This window comes from Cydia splendana, chromosome 10 (assembly GCF_910591565.1).
Source record: "Cydia splendana chromosome 10, ilCydSple1.2, whole genome shotgun sequence".
NCBI lineage: Eukaryota > Metazoa > Arthropoda > Insecta > Lepidoptera > Tortricidae > Cydia > Cydia splendana.
Genome location: NC_085969.1, coordinates 4,258,120 through 4,283,030, shown reverse-complemented (window position 1 = coordinate 4,283,030; position 24,911 = coordinate 4,258,120). Strand labels below are relative to the sequence as shown.

The 24,911-nt window shown below is 37.7% G+C and overlaps 1 protein-coding gene across 2 annotated transcripts in view; it reads left to right on the top strand.

Moving 5' to 3' along the window:
- Positions 1–24,911, top strand: part of LOC134794174 (serine proteinase stubble-like) — a 219,436-nt gene that overhangs the window by 187,379 nt on the left and 7,146 nt on the right. For both annotated transcript variants that reach the window (XM_063765896.1, XM_063765895.1), the window contains exons 4-7: positions 11,818–11,976; positions 13,295–13,705; positions 14,245–14,463; positions 24,302–24,494. In XM_063765896.1, coding sequence (XP_063621966.1) covers positions 11,818–11,976; positions 13,295–13,705; positions 14,245–14,463; positions 24,302–24,494 — 982 coding nt within the window. The remainder of the gene's footprint in view (positions 1–11,817; positions 11,977–13,294; positions 13,706–14,244; positions 14,464–24,301; positions 24,495–24,911) is intronic.

Here is a 24,911-nt window from a genome sequence, read left to right as displayed (position 1 = left end):
TGGCTCATTGACAGAGAAAAACTATCATACAAAAACAAAAGACGCGCGCTGGCCGCGGCATTCTTACCGGCCAGGCTGCCAGCACGCGCCCAGCAAAAAGGTTTGTACGTTCCGTCGCCTACACTCACGTTGGCAACCTCTGACACGTATAACAAAATAAACATTATAGCGTTATACTTGGTTTTCTTACCTTTTTGATTTCTTTCAAGAGTTTTTGTCGGAATGCCGTTCTTTTTTACAAGGTGTTTTACCTTACAAATGTTACAATAAACTGAATGTGTGAGCCGTTATGATGTTTTTATTTTATGAGAGTTAATAATATAAAGGTTTTGTGGCTTCTCTTTGTTAGCTTTATTCGGGTTTTGTCGCGTTCTGTGTGTCGCGGGATTTTTATTTAAAAAATGCCTAACATGTATAGTGCAGAAGACTTACAATACAATACAATACAAATATTCTTTATTGCTCACCAATATGAAAAAGTACATGACATACAAATTAAGCACATAACTTAAACTACCAAGACAACAGGCGGTCTTATCGCTAAAGAGAGATCCGTCATCCCGGTACATTTTTTTTGGTTTGGCGTTTGTCATAGACATAGACATAGAAAAATTTGTCGATGTGCGGCTGTTATTTTGGTTATGATGTTTGCTTAGAATCTAATCCGCTAGGCCCGGGCCTACTTAGGCTCAGGGTAAATCCACCACTGTCTAATGTAACTAACACTTTAAGCGGTTGTCATACTGATGCGGCTCCCGGACGCTTTAGCTGTGATGATAGCCGCCTAAAACACCGTTATAATTAATTCAGGTTACAGATCAGAGAGTCAAAGAGCAATTCTATGCTTTCATCCCTTGCCATGCCATAATCGCCTTTACTTTTAGTAATTTAGAACTTATGGTACCGTGACCGAAACAATGCAAAATAGTAAACATGTAAACACTTCCCTATAGCTATTGTCGGCAGGAAAATGACCATTCTATTGTTCAACGATAAGGCCTATTTGTTATATAATCGGATATGAGAGTTGCACACAGCAGAGTTAGCTAGAATGCTTTGTTTACTGGACTAACAAATAAGGGAGGTTACCTATTTAGTCTACCATTTAACGGAGGTAGTTGGTATGAAATTATTATCAGCTCCGAACTGTGGAGTGATGTGTGTATGGCTACATCAAGCTAATAGCTGATTTGTATAACGTTTGCAAAATAAATACGATAATGCCCAAATGACTAAATGTCTGTTCTGTCCCCAGAATAGTGTAAAGTTCATGAAGTTTATATGTAAGTAGGTATGCAAGTCTGTAAGGTGATTTAAGCCTTGTTATGATATATATTTCGATATAGTTATTTAACATTTTCCTTTGAGGAAAAGTCGATGGTACAAGGCGCAATAGGTCGCCAATGCGTTGGTCAGACCTAGTCTAAAATGCACTCAATGGACCAATGCACTGAATGGATGAATGTACAGTACGGGAGGAATGGCGACGGATTGTGAAGCTTGCCATAACGACCACGACCACTCTGATAAGAGTGTGACGACAAAGAAGAAGATTTGATATTTTATTAATTGTGGAACCAAAAAGGCTCACGAGGTCTACAGCACACATAAACTCTAGTTTATTTAATTTATTTTCTGCCTGCTTTTGTGCCTATATCACGAGTATAATTGTCCCAGCATATCTGAAAGGAAGCAGGACGAAGCTCATTTAGGCCGGAGATTGTGAACACGTTGCTCGGATGTCCTCTTTTCATTGCAAATGTATGCATTTATGAAACGGTGTTAAATGTTCATAATATGGACTTTCATATTTCATTTTATATACTTATTATGGAAAATTTATCTTGTAATAAAGTTTTAAAATTATAAAGAATGGTTTTTACAAGCTTTTGTTTAACTTGCAATGTTTGTTTGTAATATGTTTGACCCACTTCCCATTAATCGATTGAAACTTCACATACGCGTCGAGGCCTACGAAGGCCGAAGGCCGAGCTCCGCGTAGGGCCGAAAGCCCGAAGCGTCACACGAGAGGGGGAAGTTGGAGCTTAAACACGACCCAATAGTAAAAGTGTCTTGACCAGCTCACGTCGGGCCTACGGCCTATATATAGATAAGTTGAGTGGCGATGCAATATTATGGTACCATCAAGCTGATCTGATGATGGAGACTAGAGGTGGCCATAAGAACTCTGGTGATAAAACAACGCAAACTAGTTGTACTTTGTTTTGTTAGAACTGTCTCGATGAGTATTAGTTGCCTGTTGAAAAAAAAGTACAGTCACCGATAAGAGCTTGTACCTATTTATCAAAAACTTATTTACAAATTAGAGTGCTAAGGTTTTCTGACATTTACACAGTTTGGTAACAGTACGAGCGTATAAGAAAGCATTGGCATTAAATTATTATTACTGACAATCATAATTTTCGTATTTCAAAGAGAAATAAGAATTCTGAATGAAAACACGCAATAGGTACTAAATAGTTAGGTATACTTTTTACGACTGTCATTAATATTGATTGAGTGTTAATATCATTACAACATTTAGTATACACTGCGTGATAAATTACTTCGTTTTGCTTATTTTTTTGTCATTCTTTACTAAGTAATATGTACTTATTGAAGTACATATTTACTGTCATTGTTGCATGTTGGAATTCAATTGCTACAAACAATTAAATAAAGGAAATAATGTAATAATATATGTCATTTCAATTTAAAGAAATGACTATCGGAATAGTCTTCACTGTCTTATACACGACTGTCTTCCGTCAGCTTCGCAGTCCCTTGTCCAACCATATGATAATAAGTCGGAACAGGATAAGGAAGTATCTACTAAGTAGGTATACAATGTTTTATTAAGTCGCACATCCCTCCCTACTACATAAGATACAGTTACATAAAGTGTCATTCTACGGAACTTGCTAACTATGTAAACAGTGTAAACAAGTCACTAGTAAATTCATCATTCAGAGACAATTTCAATATGGCGGTTTGTTTACATAGTTAGCAAGTTCCATAGAATGACACTTTATTTTCAATATTGACAGCGACGTTCACCAAAAGGGATTACACTTCCGCACTCTGTGACATGATAATGGTTGCTATAAAATATAAAAACAAATGTTTCGTTTTTCGATATCACCTGATTCCCAATTGGGTTTGCTACAAATAATTGTCCAATCAAAGTGAGAAACGATATGCTGAAGCTGGAATAACTGTCCTATTACGCAAATAAAGCTATTTGGAATACGAATGCAAACGATACGTGATTGTTCTGGACATGAGGGACCGCAATCAATTAGTTACGTCACATGTGGAACAAAAACAAAATAAAAACGACGAGTTATACATTTCTTTATCAATATCATTGGCTGGAAAAAATAAATAAAATCATCTGCATGGCAGTGTGAGCCCAGTATAAATATAAACATCTGTAATTATAATAAAATATAGGATATTACTTCAGAAATTGACTAAGTCCCACAGTAAGCTCATTAAGACTTTTGTTGTGGGTACTTAAACAAAGGTATACTCAAATACGCAGAAAACGCCCATAATTATACTTACTTACATAAATATTATTCAAAAACATTACATTTTGTCATAAGCCGTATTAAATGTACAAAGATGCCTATAAATCATGATCAAAACCCGAATTAATGTTTATGTTTTCATTGTAAATACAAAATAAATGAACATTTATTTTGTATTTTGGTTCAACTGTTTATATTAGCCTTTATTTTCCTTTTGTTGTAGCCCTATTTTTGCTTTTTTGTCAGATAATTGAAATGTTTGTGTTTAATTACACATGAAAATATGCTTCGCGATACTCAAAAAAAAACTTTTGATAAATATGATAACATATTCAATTACACCTTCTTAAATGCAGTTTTTCGGTTGTTAAAATTAACAGTTGAGACGCAGTATTAGAAGGTACCTACCACTTTCCAACAAGGTACAACCAGCACGTTCCTAGGAATGACTGTAGGGCAGCTCACGACCTTTTTGCATAAATCCTTTTACATATCATACCTACGTTGGGATATTTACTCACCAACTATCTACTAGTCTTATACTCTATCATCATTTTAGCTAGATTTTTATACCCTTTGCTGAGCATTAGCCTCCCTTCGAATTCGCCACTGGTCCCGGTCTTTCATCTGAATTCTTTCGATATTTTGGTCCAACACCAACAGCAACCTTGGGCCAACAGCCTCACCTTGGCAACATGTTCACATGTTCTGCCTAACTCTATTTTCGTTTGGTAGGTAATGTCCCACTGACAGAAGTTGATCTGCTGAAGCCCACTGACAGATGTTGAGCTGATGCGTTTGATTGTCCAAATAGGGAATATTACGCGAAACTCTGCGTAGGAGGTGCCAACCACAATCCATCACAATCTGGGGGTCTACCGCGAAACAAGAAAATCGTAATTTCGTTATCTAACCTCTCTATCACTCTTGCATATTCGAGCAGATAACTAAATTTCGACTTTCGCGTTTCCCGGTAGGCCCTTGACAAACCGCCTTGATGCATCAATGTCATATTTTGTTGTCTGTGAAAACTTGTCAAAAACAGTTTAATGCACAGTATTTACCTATAAGTTACTCTATGGTTTACTATAGGCGCTAGTGCTGCACTCTGGCGACAGAACATTGCATTGTAGTAAAACTCCCTAGTACCTCAGCTCTTAACATTAGAATAAAAAGATACGGCGACAGAGTGTTAAAGAAAATCTATTTCCTAGCAATGCCCACAAGGTTCAGTGATGGGATGATGTTGGAGGAATGCCCATCAGAACAAGCTAGACCGACTATTCTCATAAACGACACGCAGCAATGCTTAATATTTTACTAAACAGTTAGTGCAGATGATCGCGGGCACACTTTCCCCGTCGCGTGCGCACCGCTGATCGCATCGACGCAGCCGCAGGCGCAAGCCACAGGCTGAGGGCTAATTGGAAATTTCTAACTAATTTGGCTGGTCACAATTAGCCTATTGTACTAGTTGGAGCACGCAAAGTAAAATGTGACGTCGGAAACCAGTTGGATTTTGTTATAAGTACTTATTGGAACAAAGGGGGTATGTTGCTTGAAACATGTATTAGGGTGCCTAATTTTAGTCGTATTACTTTGATCAAAAAATTCAATTAACAACTGGAGATTGACATCATCATCATTATCATATAGGAAATTTTAAGAGTAAGGCAGTGGAGCGATTTCCATGTATGTCTGTCCTCTGCCTTCTCCTTCGAGCTCCTGGTACGACATGACGTTGAGTTTTTCCTTTACTTGATCCATGTACGCTCTCCTTAGTCATTACCCTAGGCCTAAAAATAGATGATATCCATAAAATAATTTATAAACATGAGACACAATTTCCATAGTGATTTAGATTCTCGCCAAGACCTCAATGTTGGCGATACCCCAAAAAGGTCCGACTATATTTCACATTTCTTAGTTTATTGTTATTTTATGACTATTTTCATGAATTACGCCAGGGCCTTTTAAACCGGTAGCCGGGCCCGCTCACAATATATTCCGAACAATTTATCGCTATTGGAAATAATTTCTCGATGAAAATCCAACAGAACAAAATACGACGTCCGTGCATCTCACCATTGAAAATGAGATTGTAAAACAGACTGTGCGATATCGCTGGTATTTATTGTTATAGTATTTGATAGCGCGAATCAGTAGCAAATCAGATTGCGTTGCTGTGGATAACTAAGATATTTATTATGGTGCTTGGATTTTATTTACCATGACGCTGGTCGTAAAGACGATGGATCGATATGGACCGCTACTTTGTGTATTTATCTACTCGAATCTTCTATACTTACTGTATAGGGATGTGACGAATGTCAGTTTTTAAATAGCCAAAACGAGTGCGTAAAATGTAGTTTTTTTTTAATTGACGTTATTAACATCGCTAGCCTCGTCCTCCCCATTATCCAATAACACTATTATATGTGGTTCCTTGTTAAAGAATTCCGAACATGTCTATAATTGATATAGAGAAAATATGTCTATAATTGAAAACATCGGGAAGAATCCTAAAATCCCTTAATAATACATTGGCAGGATGAGACTAGGACAAAAAAGCAGGAGAAATATACGTAATTGTAATATTAATACCTACTAATCAATAATCACATACATATGATATTGTTTGTGTTAAACGTATAAACTGCATTGTAGTTAGCTAAATCAATTTCAAAATCAATGACTCCGTATTACTACCATAGGTTAGACGAAATAAACAATAAATTACAGCAAAACGTATATGGTTTAAATTAAAACTACCCCTGTATTTTACAGCCAATTGGTTTCACTTCCCTAATCTGTGAGCGAATCATAAAATATTCCAAGCCGCAAACGTTGTGGAACGCTCCAAAAGTTTCCAGTCCTAAGTAAACGGTGGGTTTGCACTGGTCCGACTTCTGTGGGCTTACTGCTATCAAGATGGCGGGTATTTTTGTATCTTCTTAATTTGCTGATAGCGGTTTAGTCCCTCTTCAATTTCAGAAAGGCTGAACTTATCGCTTGATTCGGCCTTGGAATATAAGGGGACGAAATATTTTAAGGTAGAAGATACTAAATTATCTACGTTTTAAATTTCTTAGTCCAATGGCCTGTAAAGTGATTTACATAATGGCTGTCATCAAGCACACCCTTTGCCTAGTACTTACTTGCAAAAAATATATTATAATTAACCTCTTAAGACCCAGACCGGTTTTTGCGCTTTTGAATTAGGGATTTTCGTATAAGAGTTAAAAACTCGAAATTAATTCGTACTTGTACTCCGGGACTTACGAGGATAAACAAAGTGTGTATTAAATTAACACATATCTATTGAGGAGCAAATAATACATCTGAATCTGAAACAACAATTGCATCATAATCCTATGCCAATTCTAGTCCACTGGTTGACAGAGATCTCTACCGTACGCCATTGAGCACGATTTGCGACTCTCATATGTTCTTACTCGCCCTCATGTGTTGACCGCCACTCCACTAAATATTTGTAAATCTGAGGTCGTTCTTCGGTTTACCTATAGGTACCTAATGGGTCATTTCATACTTAATTTTCATGTAAACTAACACGATTTTCACTCATAATTACAAAATTTATTTTGGCCTGACGTTTTGAGCGTGACGTTACGTTCGTGGTCAGAGGCAGACTAGGTAGGTCTCGTTTCAGTTTTAACATTTCATACTTTCTTCCTTCCTTAAAAAGAAAATAAATCATTATTACCATTATACGTATATTATACCGAATGCCTCTAATTGGACATACATTATTATGCCTTTGTATTCCCAAAGAGATTTTATGTCAGTACACATGAGAAACGAGTCAGGTTCTGCTCACATAAATCTCTAAGGGAACATAAAATTCCGCATTGTCTGATAACACGTCGTTCGCACCCAATATATCTCCTTTATGCGTCATCTATTGTTGCCAGATAGTACCTTTTAGTACGATTTTACGTACTTTTTGAACATCATGCTCACTAAAAACGTACCTTTTTGGCCAAACTGAACGTTTTAGTACGATTTTACGTACTTTTTGTCAAAAATATGCTAAAATGGCGTAGAAATAATGGTAACTGACGAAAAAAGTACCTACAATTTTATTGATGACTTTTTCGTTTTATATTTTTGTATCTTACAATGTTGAGTTTTAATTTAGTTTTAGTGGATTATCAGTGAAAATAAAATCATCCGTTTCTTTTATATTTTTTTGGAACAAAAAATTTAATGTAATTTTTTTGGTAAAATCGTACCTTTTTTAGATACGAGTCGTATTTTTACCTTTCAGTGCTCTGGCATCACTATCCACATCATTTATTTGGAACATTGCATTGCGGGATTACTTTTGGCATACGTACGCGAAATTATGGGTGGCATAAAATTACCGTTAGTCACCTGATACCTCTATAGATACATTTTAAATGGTAGCCGAGGGAAACGGAAATTTCAACCATGTTTGTAAATATGAATCTGTGCGAATTTCAACGAACACCTTACACATAATTTAACATTAACTGAAGGTTATAAAAGCCTCTGCAGTTTGCTCTAAATGGGTTTTACAATATTTAATTTTATGTTATTCTGATTCAGTTTATACAGGATCTTGCGAACTATTACGCAGTTATATTATTCGTCGTCTTATTATGAAACCTTTTAACGATATTAAGTGAGTAATAAACCTTTAAATCCTTATGTTCTAACACCTAATTGTGGCCTATAATCCTCTCAAATTGGAAATCAATGTTAGGTACCGAAGCCAGTGTCTCTTTTAGCACAAATGAAAAGATAATTAAATTTTAATCAGTGTTATTCTACACGGCTATGATAATCGTTGCTTATTACCTATTAATCGCACATTAATCGCATAAAGTAGGCCGTGTCGAGTAGGTATTAAACGACTGTGTTAAATATATTTTTATTAGCACTAGTTGCAACTTAACTTTGATTGTTGGTTCAATTCTCCCATTTGATAGAATATCTATTGTACGTACTAAAAAAAAAAACAACCAAACTTAGCAATAATAATGCAACCATAACATGAACTGTTTTTGTGCTAAGTCTAGTTCATTCAACTTTATTCTAAACACAATCCATTTCAATATCACAATTCTCACGTGTCGGCAACGTTTATCAAACTCACGTACACGGCAGTTATTCTACAGCCTCAATCAGAATCTCCTTTTTAGCGCTGCTTTACGGTACCTAGACTACCTAGATGCATCAGCTAGCCCCAGGCGTACAGACCACCACTTGAAATTTATTGGGCCTACCCTCTCCTTTTATTCCAGTGATTTATACTTAACAATAGGTGGAAACGTGCTTGTGACTTGTAGATTAGATTGTTTGCAATATTTTACTCGGGAATATAATCCTTCAATGTTATTGGTCTATTATGGAGCCAGGCTCCTTCAAAAAATTTAACTACCTCACTCTTTTTAGTAGCGAGTGGGTACTTACTGCTACTTTTGACAAAGAAAACTGTCGCCATGTTTTTTTCAGTTTTTAACTTTTAATCATTTCTCGATTCACAGGTAAAAAGAAGTTGGTGTAGGTCAATGGTGTAGGTACATGTTTCTATTGCCTCCAGCTTTTCTTTCCGGAGGTAAATTGAAAAAAAGCTCATATAAAATTAAGTTCAAAATTGTAAAATCTTTTTTGTTAGGATCAGGGATGTAACGGATGTGGTTTTATCGGAACCGAAAACGGAAACAGATGTTTTCAATTTAGTTTAACGGAACCGCAAACGGAAACGGAACCGAAAACGGAAACGGAAACGGAACCGAAAACGGAACCGGAACCAGAATCGGAGCCTGACTTTTTAACGATGTAGTCGTTTTCCCCTTTCTAGAATAAACCTTCAGACAAAGTTTACACTTAGCCGTGTCCCCACTAACTTCATCAAAATAGTTCCAAATCGAACTTGATTTCGGCTTCATTGTGCGTTTTTTTACACACTAACATTCACCACACACACTACACACAAGTCAGTAGTCAGTGCACAACAGAACACATACGATTTTAATTTTAATAACACGAATAAAACAAAGTATACAAACAAACAACAAATTAGCGTAGCACGTGGCAAGCGGGGCGATGAGCGAATGACTGGTATGATGCTTGTATTTGATGTACGCCGCCGCCGCGCGAAGCATTGACATCCGTTATAACTTCCGTTTCAAACATAACGGAACCGGAACAGAAACGGATGTGTAATACCAAACGGAAGTTCCGCCTTAACGGAAACGGAACCGGAGCTCCGTAACATCCCTGGTTAGGATCTTCACTGTCATCAAGTAAAACATAGTTATATTTCATTTAAAAAAAGTTAGGTAGGTACTCTTTTTTGCGTTTTAGTGAGCACATCCTCACATTTTATGTTTTGCAACAGACGATTTCTTACCGCTGTGAAATGAATGGGGTGGGTATTTTTGCGTATCTAATATATCTCTCGGTTCATTTGTTAGAAAAATAGCTGTCGCACGTTGTCGAAGGCCGTTAGGCGCGCCATCTGTCTTCGTCATTTTTATGAGTCGCGGAATGAGCGTGTTTGTGCTGGCTCATTTGGTTCAACTTCGCAATTGGGTTAGTTTTGTTTTATATAAGTTGGATTTTATATAATGTCCGTGAATTGAATGATTGTGATTATTTTACATGTGTACGTATGGTTTCCGATTGAAGTTCCACACGCAATAAGAATATGTTTCCTATGTAGGTAGCTAATTTATTATGTAGGTGAATATTTGTTATAGAAACACACGCAATCAATATGTTACGTATACGTAATACGTTAAGTTCTTTAATTTTAGTAAGTATATTAGTATTATTAGTGTAGTCTATCAAATTGTACTTATCATTAGTTTTAAATTTATGTTTTTTCGCTCTTCATCTTCAACCTAGCGTTATATAACCAAAACAAAAATCTTAAGTCAAGTCTGTGGGATATTAAGAAATAGGTACATTATTACGATGAAAATTGCTTGAGCGCCAAAGAAATTCAACCAGTATCTAACTCTCATCGATACTAGTCGGACGACATTGCGTATTGGATCCATACCTTACCTTGTATTTATTGATAAACACCGCCATGGCCCGGGGATATTAGTGCAAACACTTAGCCTAATAGCCCAGAACTGATATAATCTAGGATATCCTGTGCCGGTGGTTGTTATAGCCTATTAGCCTGGTTCCTGATTCACTTGTTAATTTCATTACGGAAACTTGATTGAGATATTGACGTTCATTTGGAAAATTATATGTTTTCTTCGATTAATTGTGATTGATTCTTTCACTACCAGTTTCTTGATAGCTTTCGGTAGTCTTTAATCAAGAATCGTGAATGAGTAAAGTACTAGTTTATGCGAAAGCGTATAAAGCAAGCGACTGATTTTATATTACTTTATACTTCCTACGTTAAACACCTAGCTGACCTAGCACAGGTATTTATTAGCTAAGTACCTATGTACAGTCACGCTCCGTGATTGTTATGCCATTTAGGGTTCTAGGTAAATTGGACATTCAATAGCGCAAGTATTGAACAACTAGTTTATGTAGGACCCTAAATGGATCAACAATCGGGGAGCGTGATGGTACTTCTCTATTTTGTAAAGATTATGGATAATAGAAACGTATTTGTAATGCATGCAACAATTTTTCTTCTCTCTAATTTTCAATTTTCTACCATTCTGGTTTGTTTCACTGGATTCCTGTGCAAAAAATGATGGATTCATTGTTAAGAGGCCTACAGATTACCGGTTCGCCGGACGATATCAGCTTGTCAGTTAATCGAAAAAGGTGACAGTTCCAAACAACTGACAGGCTGATATCGTCCGGCGAACTGGTAATCTGTGGGCCCCTTTACTGGTCTGTCCCAGCTCCCATTGCTCATGAAACTTACATTTTCCATTACAAGTCAAAAAATTTCCAAACCTTCGTGAAATGAGTCACTGGAGAGCAATTTCCCAGAAATTTCTTCCATCTTTCCCAACTTATTGATAAGTTTCCGCAACTTTTCCGCACCTTGCACACATCTGTAGTTCAAATGTTGTCACTTGGCTAGGCCTGGTTTTCTCAAAAATCTTAAGCACGTTAGATGAATGGACAATGCATGAACAATAACTGAAATGAGTCTTTGGAGACTTGGAGAGACATTTTGCAAAAAAATATCGAGAGCTTAACCAACTCTGTCGATAATTTTCTCAACTAGTGCTAGTATTTGACTTATAAAATTCGAACGCAGGTTTTTGTCAAAATCTTAACAATTCACAAGCCGCCATCTTGTCCTCAGGTTACCAAATGTCGCGCAAGGTGTGCACAGCGGGCGGGGCGCGCGGAGCGTGCATGTGGGTGCAGGAGTGCAACAGAGCGGGCGGCACGCACGCGGGGGTGTGTGTCGACGGCTTTATGTTCGGGAGCTGCTGTAGGCTGCCGGACCGGCCTGTTATCGGTGAGTCTACACCTACCTTTATAATATAAGTTGTACCAGAGCGGCCGGCTCGCACGCGGGGTAGTGTGTCGACGGGGTTATATTCGGGAGCTGCTGTAGGCTGCCAGACCGGCCTGTTGTCGGTGAGTCTACACCTACCTTAAAAATACAAGTTGTACCAGAGCGAGTGGCACGCACGCGGGGGTGTATGTCGATGGGTTTATGTTCGGGTGCTGCTGTAGGCTGCCGTGCCGGCCTGTTGTCGGTGAGTCTACATATATCTACCTTAATAATACAAGTTGTACCAGTGCGGGCGGCACGCACGCGGGGATGTATGTCGATGGGTTTATGTTCGGGTGCTGCTGTAGGCTGCCGTGCCGGCTTGTTGTCGGTAAGTGTACACCTTCCTTAAGTCACCGTGAACCAAGAACCTCTTTTATGACCCTGAACAGCACATCGCATGTCGTCGATGACCGTACGCCGAACTTTTGACTACTCCTAATAGGTGCCCATACCCACGGTATTTCTTCGGACAATTTATCCTGATCTGTGCTTTGATTGATTGATATCTTCCGTACTTAAGTAGGTACTTACATAAATTAAGATAATTATAAATAATTAAGATATTATAAAGGCGAAAGTGTGTCTGTCTGTCTGTCTGCCTGTTACCTCTTCACGCTTAAGCCGCTGAACCGATTTAGTTGAAATTAGGTATAGAGAGTTTGAGTCCCAGTGAAGGACAGGATAGTTTTTTATGTCGGAAATCGTCCCTGAAGAGAGTGCAAAGGGGGGTGGAATTGAAAGACTTAATGCATTGCCTAATAATTGAAGTAAGCAATGCGCGAATTGAATAATTGCTATTAGCATTATCCAGGCGCTATACCTACTTTAGCTGCTGTCACTAATTCCACGCAGACGAAGTCGCAGGCAAAAGCTAGTAATAACTAAGACCACGGTTATTGTCAAACCACCTTTGTTAGTACTTATTGGTAGTATTGCTGCTTAAAAACCTAATTTTAAATTAGGTTAGTGTTTAGTGTTGGTTAAAAAAAATAATGCACTTTATTTCAATGCTTTCTTACTTACTGTCCGACTAAGACACGATTAAAACACAATTTGTACTTACTTCAAATTATTCCTATTGTATTACCTAAATAAAAAAGTAAACGGAAAATATAACCCCAATCATGACGGGATCGAACCCAATAAATGACCCGAGTCACGCTTGTTTTGTCTATTAAACACCCAAAAAGCAAATTGAAGCCTAGTGACCTCTAAATTTCAAGGCACGTACTAGCCAAATAGACCGGCGAAATAATAAAACAACTTGCATTTTCAGATACACAGAGCCCAGTTACGGTCACGGAGAAACCGTATTCAACGCCATCTAGCGGCCGAAGCACGACCACGCTTCCCCCCGAGACGACGCACACGATAGCTCGGCCTAACTGGCAGACCCAGCGCCCGTCGTTCATGACAAAACCGATAGATGGCGCGCCAACCTCCTACAGCTACCGGCCGCCAGAAATCCACCCTTCATTAGGAAATTTAGATTCAAGTAGCGAACAAAATAGTGATATAGTTAATAAAATAAATTATAACAGTGTAAATAAGTACCAAAATGTAAATAGGCCGAGCGAAGTGGAAACTAGTCCCCACAACAAGATTTCGTCTAGTCTTAGTAATATACTGAGTGGCGCGCGCCCTATGGCCGTGTCCGACCAACACAATGAGAACAGCATCTCTGCAGGTGAGTGTCACTTGTTAGTTTTATGTTTCGTTTGTAGATGGCGTTGTAATTAAACTATTTAGAACGAGAAGTCAATGAGCTGTCTTAATTCCTGAAAGTAGAAAATAGGTGAAGAAAATGCTCATAAGCTTAGAATAAATTTACGTCTTGGGTGAGACTTGAACTCGCGGCCTCCAGATCGATACTCCAGCGCTCTGCCATCTGAGCCACCAAGACCTAACTTAATAGCATCGTTCGCAGACGGTTCTGCTTGTTAAAAATTAAAATGCTCATAATTTTGGTATCCAATATCATATAATATAAATCGCTACAAGAGATAAGGCTCCAATTTTTTCTAACATACATAAACAGAAAGAGGCAACTTTTATTTTTCTTAGGGCCACTTGCACCATTCATTAACCCGGGGTTAACCGGTTAAACCTGGAGTTACCATGGTTACCAGTACAATTTGACACTGGGTTAACCCCGGGTTAGTGGTATGGTGCAAGTGGATCTGTAAGTATGTACGTCAATATTTAAAAGTTTTCCCAATTTTCCAGCCCAATTCATGTCGCGCCCAAGCAACGCGAACACCGTCCACTGGCAGGCGACAACGCAACCCTCCTTCGTGACGAAGCCGCGGCCATCTTGGGAGAAGCCGGCCAAGCCGAAACCGACCAAGAAGTTCACGACCACAGCCAAACCGCATAAGAAGAAGGATCAGAATAAACCGGAGACCACGCAGGCGCCGTCGACGACGGCTGCCACTAACAGTGTTGGTAAGTGAGATAATACAGAATTCTCCAGCACTCATTGGTTAGGTTAGGATACTCGTAGTACCTATTCCATCTGTCCAATATCTTGGTCCAATGTCATTGCGTCACTCTCTCATTAAGCAAAATGTGAGACAAAATACACATTGGACAAAGAAATTGGACAGGACGTGGAATACCATCCTTACCACTGAGAGCCGCTTGAGCTTCTAACATGATGGCCGCGGTCCCGCACATCCATCTACTCGTTCACGCTTACGCTCAGTGAGAGTGAGAGAACACGAACCTCCCGTAGGTCCCTCCCTTACGGGGTCTTAGCTTCCTTTGGAAACCTACAAAATCGATGTTTAACAGTGGAAGGAAACGAATCATATATTATGCCTTCCCTAATAATGCTATGACACGTTATTTCTCGCTGGCAATTATTTAAAATTCCTAATAATGGGTGAAAGGCTATCATTAAAGTATTAATTACAACAGCTGTCCGGACTTACAAGGGTCCATAGTTAGAGATGGGTAGGGGTGAGTAAATACTGAGTATTTACTCAAAGTACCCGATAAATACCCGTATTTACTCATTTAGGTGGGTAAAAACGATTGCTTAAAAAATATTCAAAAAGAGAGATTTAAGAACAAAATTGTCTTTTATTCAAGAGTGCTAACGTGTATTAACAATATCTATAAAATAAAAAGCATAGAGGACGCTTAATTTTGGAAAAAAATGTAATTATCAGTGAGAGGCAAATTGTGATAATGCATAGTTAACAATTTTGTTTTAAATAAGAAGGTATTTACTTAAAAAATATGGTACTTAAATTCTATCGATGTTATAGATGACTGCATGTCGCGCAAAAGTGCGTATTTACGCGGCACTTACGACCTTTTATTAAGGGTTTTTTAAAGATAACTCAAAAATGGCTCAACCGATGATGTTCCAAATATTGTTTTTTGTACTCTATTATACGGCTAATCTCTCCATATGTTTTCATAATTTTTCTGAACTTTGGTTCTAAAGTTATAGAGAGATAAACATTATTTTGGCCTTTCGAAACGGTTTTTTCCCAAAAATATTTAATTTATCCAAAAATGTTCTTAGAAACGTTCCAGTTATTTTTAAAGACCCATTTAATGATGTGCAACACGTTGGTGGTTTCTGAAATTTTATTTTGTGACTATTAGTTACATGTATGGAGTGCCCCTTTTAAAAATACATTTCTTACAATTTTGAGTACTTAATCCAGTAGCGGCTTACAAAATACACCTATATTTCAAATTTGTATGCCCCTTTCAGCACTCTAAATAGTTTATACCCACCAATTTGGGTATAAACGAGTAAATACGGGTAAATTGAGTAAATACTGAGTATTTACTCGGTATTTACCCGTGAGTATTTACTCACTACCCATCTCTATCCATAGTCTATATAATGAAATGGAATCCACTTATCATGAGCCCCGTTAAATGCTTGTTTGTCACCCAGATAGACTGTTCAGTGTGCCTAAGATTTTAATTGTAATAACCTGCAATACCTAAAATATCTCGCGCCAAACTTTGACTTTAGTAAAGTTAGATCGTCAATTTATATTCGCGCGAAATGCGCAGTTCTTCTGTGAACAATCAACAACTTGAACACTACGTTCTAACAACACTATTTTAACGAAACAGCAATACAGACCCCTCGAACTTTGAGCAAGCCAGTGCTGATTGCGATGCGGGGTTCCGTAGTGCCCTAACACGCATAACAGCGGTATGTTAGTTTGGAAAACTCCAAGCGATTGTGTAGGGTAGATAGTTGTTTGCTTGTTGTTTCATACGGTGGTACAGTTGAATCGACGCGTGAAAGTTACTTAATAAGTCCCAAAAGTGTAAAAAATATAATCGTAAGTTCTCAGAAAGCATAAGGGATCCGGATACCGCACACTAGCATCTCCCGAGCGTCGGCGGCTAGTCAACTCGCTGGCTGCTGCTCGACGCAGCGTTGGCGCAACTGCGTAGTGACGCCATTTTACCTTAAGAGCCAACAGGAGTGGTCATTCCTCCATACAAACGTAGTCCTCGTTTTCCTCCGTGGTTTTTGAAGCTAGAGCAATGATTTTTTCAACACAGATTAATATTGTCAATATCTGTGTCGGACCGTTTTGCTTTTTTTGATATTTTTGTTTTTTAAGGCGCTAGAGCCCTTCAAAAACGGCCAAAATGGCCTAATAGACTATGCCGCAATGAGAGGCGTGGTATTCAAAACTGATATCAATTAGCCAAAAAAGCAAAACGGTCCGACACAGATAATTTCATAATCATTTAGATTTCCAAATTTGGTTACGATTGGTTAAGTTTTGGGGGAGGAAAAAGAGGACTACGAAACCTCGATTTTTGTCATTTTTACGCAGGATTTTTCGCCTCAGCTGCAGTTGTCCCTATCGCACTAATTTTAGGGGCGGAGTCAAGTTTCTAAATACGTACACAGCCAGAAAAGTGATGGGCAATAGTCGACATTTAATGTCGATAATCTAGTGATGTAAGAAGTTATCGATAAACCGTCTTGTGTGAAAATATCTAGATCCTAAGATACAAGGGGTTTTGGGTTGAGAGTAGGGAACACATTTTTGTAGTTATGATATACAATCTATTATGAACTTTTTGATTCTAATATTTCAAATTAGAAATCAAAATCAAAAATATTTTATTGCATGGTTAAAATGGGTTAACAAAATTTTTAGGTACCTACAGGCACGCTTCGTAATTGTCGAGCAATTTAGGGTCCTAGCTGAATTGGTTGTTCCATACTTACTCGTGCTCTATGGAATGTCCAATTTAGCTAGAACCCTAAATGGCTCAACAATCACGGAGCGTGACAGTACTAATGATTCATGTTCTGTATATCCTGCCCTACAATGGCGTTAATATTTGGTTGTCATGTCTATACTTCGTTTTTAAGCATTATTGAAAAAAAAAATAGTAAATACTAATATTAACCACTAGGTACATAACTATTACAAAAAAAGCTAAATAATTATACGATTGCATGCTTAAAAAAGACACGTCACCTTCACTCTAATGCTAAACAAACGAAGAATAAGAACTAACAGCGATAAGACCGCCTGTTGCTACCTTTATCTACATTGTAAATCGGTTTTAGGGTTCCGTACCCAAAGGGTAAAACACGGGACCCTTTACTAAGATTCCGCTGTCCGTCCGTCCGTCTGTCACCAGGCTGTATCTCACGAACCGTGATAGCTAGACAGTTGAAATTTTCACAGATGATTTATTTCTGTTGCCGCTATAACAACAAATACTAAAAACAGGATAAAATAAAAATTTTAGTGGGGCCTCCCATACAACAAACGTGATTTTTGACCGAAGTTAAGCAACGTCGGGCGGGGTCAGTACTTGGATGGGTGACCGTTTTTATAAATAATGGTACGGAACTTGCACTTGCACTTCGCCGGTTTTTTTTAAATTTGTTTTTACGTTTGTGGTGTAATAAAGAATATTTTAGAGTCAGACCAAGAAAAGTCTACAGCAATTTTGATAGCACACGCAGTGCAAGTGTTATTTATATGTCATAATTTCATAGAAGCGACGTTTGAAATAATACTTGCACTGCGTGTTCTATCAAAATCGCTATAGATTTTTCTTGGCCTAACTCTACTTTAAATTACATAGTAAGGCCTAAATTATAAAATAAGGCCCATCAATGTTTTTTTTTTGTGTTTATTAAACTTGATATTTTGTCTATAGTATTAGCGGACATGGCCTCAAAATTTAAACCCGCTTAAGAATCGGGCCTTATTTCGTGCATTATATACAATACTACCCATTTTTGTGTAGTCATTATTTATACTATAGAAGCATTGTTTGAGAACCCAATTATTTAAACAGTATTTTTTTAAAGGGCAACGGTGGCAATATTTTAAGGTCTGGATAATAAGATACAGATCTTTATAAGGATATCAATGTAAGTGAATGTTACCATGACTACCAAACAAACAAATGTGATAGAATTTGCCAGCTGGCATTGTAACATTCAGACAGTTACCTATGTACCTAATCTGAAATATGAATAAATTAGTAATATTTTAAACAGGAAAGTAAACCGAATTTTGGCCTTTTGCTGGACACAATCACAATAGTAATTTGTTTTACAAGAGGGCAAAGTTTATCGCCACCGGTTGATGCATTTGCAGCACCAATGGTAGAAAATGCAAGCTCATCATCAACTGCATAATCGACGTTTGATATGACTATTGAATCCGAGCTTTTTGATCATGAATCATGATAAAACAAAATTTTAGAAGGTCGCAGAATAGTGGATTTAAAATATTTATTTTCTGTGATCTCAAATATCAGGCACGATCATACAAATTGTACATTTGCTGATCTTGCCTTTGTCATTGAAAGACGTAAGGGTTTACACAGAGAATATATATTTAAGTGTAATATGTGCAAAAAAAAGGAAACGATACACTCTGAAGACCCAAAAAGAAAATGTTAGTAAATACTGCTCCTCCCCATGGTTACTTGGTTCCTTATTCAACCTACCTGAAATTAAACGAGTAGGTTAGTAAATTATATCATTTTACATTATAAAGTTAAATGTTTAGGTATCTCAATCACTTACTCACTGGTGGACATGGACGCAAAATTTTTGCCCATCTACTTATACTATCTTATAAAAAATGAAATTTTGAAAGTTAGCACGCTTAAAGTTCGTTTTTTTTGCATTTAGGTAACAGATTTTGACATGTCTTATTAAAAATTACCATTGAAAAATAAGTCATAGCAAATATGTTAGAATTATAAATCATATTAATCATATTAATGAGCAAGAGCACCCTAAACCGGCGAGCGTGTATGAGGAATGTTATGAATGTGAAGGAAGCGAAAGTGGTATGTCAGGATCGTAGCAAGTGGAAATCCGTGGTCTCTGCCTACCCCTCCGGGAAATAGGCGTGATTGTATGTATGTATGTATGTATGTATTAATCATATACTTTTTTATATTCTTTTGCTTTCATAAGTAATATAAACTAATTTTTGAAAGCGTTTTTCAATAATTATTAATAAAAAGACACGTCATGATTGTTTACCTTCTTTCTAATGCTAAAAAATAACGAACTATAATAACCAGGCCTTATTTGGTACAGAACCTTGATTTGATAGGTACATCGGATATTCTGGGCCCTGAGTTTGTTACGTAAAGGACAAAATGGTGACATGTGGTTAGAGCTGATACTGTTAAACTAGTGGTTCTGTGCGCTAAGTATAAAAAATAAGCTTCAGCGAACTCATTAAGCCTAGAAAAAACCCTACACCCTACTGCCACTTAAGTCAGTCTTGAGTCTTTGAATCAATTTCCGTAGTAGTACTACTACTACTTAGGTACTAGGAGGTAATAAGGCCTATAGTAGGTATAATAAGGCCTACCTGAAAAATAATGTTCTTACAACAGTGTAACCGTGTTAGTTATTTGAGTAACATATATGTAAAGTGATACAATTAAAAGCTAACAGCAAACCAGTACATAAATTATATCTTATGTACTTCTTATGAATTACACTCTTATAAAGGTTTCGGCTAATTACGCTTAATTACTTGAATAAAGGTAGATGAATTGCGTGCGGTCCAATAGGTAACCACAACTCACGGAGTCCAAAACAATAAGCTGATCAGCAAAGTCAAGTAAACAAAGCCAAGTCACAGTAGTAGAAAGATTATCGAGTTCCGTAAACGTAAGCCGGGTCAAAAAATTCAATCGCAACACAGTAAGTAATAAGTGAACGCCTCGTGGCAGTAACGCACGAAAAATAACATTGCAAATTGTCGGCAATGAGGCGCGCGCGGGTGCAAGCGTACGCATCTGTGTGCGTGCATTACACACACAAATACAGTCTCTCACGCCCCGTCAGAGCGACGGGTATATTCAGCTTGAAATCTCAAAATTGACTTTTAGCTCAGCTCCCGTTTCGTCTTAATGCTGACTAGACACCGACGCTCAAAAGATGCTAGCGTGAGGGATCTCTTTGGGGGATTTTTAATCAATCGGGAATGTGCATTGAGACAACATTTGGTAAACACGTGGGTAGTCCACTATCTGCTTTGGACTATAACACAAAGACTATAAATTAAGGAATAAATAAATAAAAATAAACAAAATAAAAATAATAAAAAAGCCTATAGGTAGTGAGAGTTGGCTTATAATAGCTTACAGGCTATAGCTAATAAATCATGACTCCCATGCTACAGTAACGCTGTTGCAGTCCGGATTGCGACTGCAACTGCGTTAATACTGCAGTGATGTTGTTGCAACGCTGCAGCAGCGGGAAAATTGTGATATCAATTTTCCTTACCAAAGTCTAAGTCAAATTCCATAAGTCAACATTCAATGTCATTCTGTCATCGTTCAAGGTCGTAGAAGCGATTATCGAGTACAGATGAGAAGATTTGACACTTTTCCCGAATCTAAAAAACTAGTTTCTTCAATAGAAATAATATAGCAATATAGACGCGTATGGTTTCTGGCAAGGAACCCCAAAAAGTATACAAATTTAAGTAGCCGCTTTGCCAAAAAGCTTGCATTTGTTTTCGATTGCACCGCTCCCGGTGATGGCACTATCGCACTGTAAGAGCTGTTCCCAACTTAGCTCAAATTGCTCAAATGCTCACACACTCATTTAACCCAAATAGACTTTATACTGAAGGAATAAGAACCATTTTAGAACGAAAGTTAAGCAATTTGGGGAGCAAACGTGTAGTCACTTGTTTTTGAGCAGATTGTTTCAATGTTTGAGGATTTCGTGTAGGTATCTAGTAAGGTATTTGAACTCTGTGTATTCAAGTAATTATGGATAAAACGTTCTGTTTGCTTTTCTTTTGTACTTTTGAATATTGGAATTGTACGATTTGAGACAGCGGTTTCTGACATAAGTCATGGTTGTTTTCTGTCGGAATTAAGCTTGTGGCCATTTTGAAAAGTGTTGTTCGGTTAGGTTGGTACGTACTTATTATTTAAGTTACAATAATGTTGAAAGTACCCAATGTCATACTAGTCTCGAATATGTAAAACATGAGCAAGTATTTCACAAAGATATGAGAAAACAAACAAATGTGAAAGCAATAGGTAGGTAATTAAAATAAAAGAATGGACTTAATGGTGTTTAACCGAATTTAACGTCTACCACAGTCTTAAGCATTTTTGATGGTAATTTTCTAAGCATATTCTAAGGTTGGAGGCCTTAGGCAGCTATACCTATCAATGTACAATACACATTCAATTTCCGGACATAAGTATCCACTTTTCTATAGAATGTCGAAGTAAGGTACTTAATTTGTAGTACTTATAATATATGCGTTGTACATTTCTTAGGTTCTTTGTCATTAAAAACAAACTTCCAATTAGTTAACCCACCAATAATAAATTACTATTTAACACTGCAGTTTCCAGGCTACCTCGCTCATTATTAATTTACTTACCAGAAATAATATTATGTCATCAATCCGTTGATGGCGTCATTCCATTTTGGAATGAAAACTCAAATCCCGAAGGAACCCAATGCTCGTTAATATTTGGCAAGCTCATTAGTGGAATGCTCATGCAACAGGAAATATAACACAGAAGTACTGTCACTGCCAATTGGAAATTAAATTAAATAGGTACCTACTTATGAGAAGAGGTTTTTGTTTCTTTGACATGCTATTTTTGGTAAATGAAGCATACAATCTGTCTCATGGTAAGTGGTTAAGAGGGAAGAATGGCTTTGCGATCCTAGGTATTTTTTTGATGAAATTTCCATTTCGGGAGAAAACGGTTTCAACTAACTAAATCATAACCAATCACTTTGATTTTGATGTCGATCGCTTCAGTAATTATATTCTACGTTTATAGGTTTCGCTTTAAAATGGAAATTTTTATTATTGCAAATTTAAGAAAAAAAAGAACCTATACTACTAAAAAATCATGGAGAATTGAAAATATTGAGAAGTGGAAAAACATTCTCTCTTTTTCTATGTACGAGTATTCCCCCCTTTTAAATCACACAGGTTTCTCAAGTACAACTGTTCTCTACTGACGATGCATGACGTCTACGCTCGGATTTAGAGACCTAGGGCCCCTAGGTCCTTAGTATGGGCTCTTGGAATTTAGAGGAGCCCCCTTCTCCATCTAAAACCATTGCCACCTTGGTGCCTCTGCCTAGCCAACGTGCCAATCGTTTGCACTTTGTTGCGTAATCATCTCTCTCTAACAGTCCTATACTTAGGGCATACTGAAAATTCCTGGACTGGCCACTTACAAAAAATAAGTCGTCATATATCAGAATCCAGAAACTTTCAGTATGGCCCACGTATTAATGCGACAGTGACAGTTGCGTTTCGTTTGCTACGGTCCTGCTATTGTTAGTGGCAAATTTTATCTAGATACGCAAAATTTGCTATAAGGTTTATTTATAAGTTTTAGGAGCAACTCTCTCTAGGTTTTATAGGCTTTATTTTAGGGAATAGTTCCAGCTATTTCAGCGTTGATGCCTCCTAATAGTCCTATTGGTGTAAGTACAAAATTTGCAGGCAAACGGAATGAGTTTGAGATGTAATCTCTGTATTGCATGCTCGGCGGAAATAGGAATTGCCTGAACCCTATTACATGAACGAGTACGTTTTGTACTATGTGGGCTAGAAATTTGATGCTGGCTAAAACTATTTTGGAAAAAAGGCTTTTAAAGTAGGTATTAGTAATATGAAAAAAATAATAAATATAGGAACGTTTACCATGTTGTTTAAATAGGTATTCATTTTTATGATTTTCCCCAATCCAACGTGCAGTCCCTATATTCTACAAAAGTGTTTTTATAAAAAAGTTAGGGACGCAATTTTTAGTCTGATAATGGCTCAAGGTATAAAAAAAATTCGCTATAGAAAATCTGGTAGAATGAACAAAGTTACCTTATGATAAAGCCGCCCGATTCGAACTTTAAGATACGTCAAATATTACGTCCAGAGGGCCTACCGCGAAGCACGTTCGACGTAGGCAACACGTCGAACGTGGTTCGCGGTAGGCCCTCAGATACGATATGGATTAGATATGTCAGTGTCAAAAGTGACGTTTCTTCAAACAAAAACGTCACTTTTGACACTGACATGTCTAATCCATATCGTATCTGGACGTAATATTTGACGTAAATATCTTAAAGTTCGAATCGGGCCGATAATACTTAAAAGAAACTTTATTAATGTGATTAGGATTTGCCTACACTGTTGTTATTTATGATGTTATGATACAGCTTCTGGCTTCATGGCATAAGTTAAGACAGATTGTAGTATTAACATCATTAGTAACATGCAACATTGTTCTGAAGTGAGATTATGAGCTGGTATTAAGTATTATCAAGTCTTGTTGATACCTACATACTTGAAGCTAATTTGCAAGGATAGAATTTCTATTTAGCGGATAAATAGTGTAGTCTGTTTGGAAAGAGAAGAGTCGTGGAATATATTGGGCCCCACCATACATTCCACGACTCTTCACTTTCCGCAGAGACTCTAGTAGATGGTAGGCAGTAACTTAGCTTGAGACTAAGAATAATTAAAGTACCTACCTTTCTTTTTTACTTACTAGTTAAGCATTACATAATCCTCTCTCTCTTCCTAGCTATCTATCCCACATGGTGGTGGGGTCAGCTTTCCTGCTCAACCTTCTCCACTCCGCCCTGTCCACGACGTCGTCCTCGGATAACTTGCACTCACTCATGTCCTTTAGCACTACAGTGATCCTCCCATCTTGTTCTGGGTCTGCCCCTCTGTCTAAGCATAACATTCTGCATAAATGTATATCGACATTGTCTTGGTGTTTCCAGAATGCGGGGTCACAGCAATGTGGCCGCGCCCAGAGATGAGGATAATGGGCGGCAAGGACTCCAGCTTCGGGCGGTGGCCGTGGCAGGTCTCAGTCAGGAGGACGTCTTTCTTCAGCTTCTCTTCGACGCACAGATGTGGTGGGGCCATCATCAATGAGGGCTGGATTGCTACCGCTGGCCATTGTGTTGATGAGTAAGTATTTTATTATCTGTTGAAACATTTAAAAGGTATGAGGTCGTAATTAGGTACCTTAAAAGATGATTCACGCTAGAACGATCCGGGTCCGGGCCAAGACATATTTATACCACTTCGTTTTCTATGAAAGGTGATAGGTGATCATGTATTGCTTCCAAAACGAAGTGTCAGGTGCCTCGGCCCGAACTATGACCGTTTTTAAGGCGCTTTAATGTCGTGCTTTCCATTCGTGTAAGCGTTTTGGTGAAATACTGTCAGCTTATATGTGGGAAATAAATGAAATGAAAATTCCACACTGGCTTATTTACTGCCTTCTTAATGAAGCCTTGGAATTTGACGATTATTTTGTATCAGTTTGGACTTTGGACGATGGCAATTGAACAACTTAGGTTAAATAAGGTGATTCTGATCAAA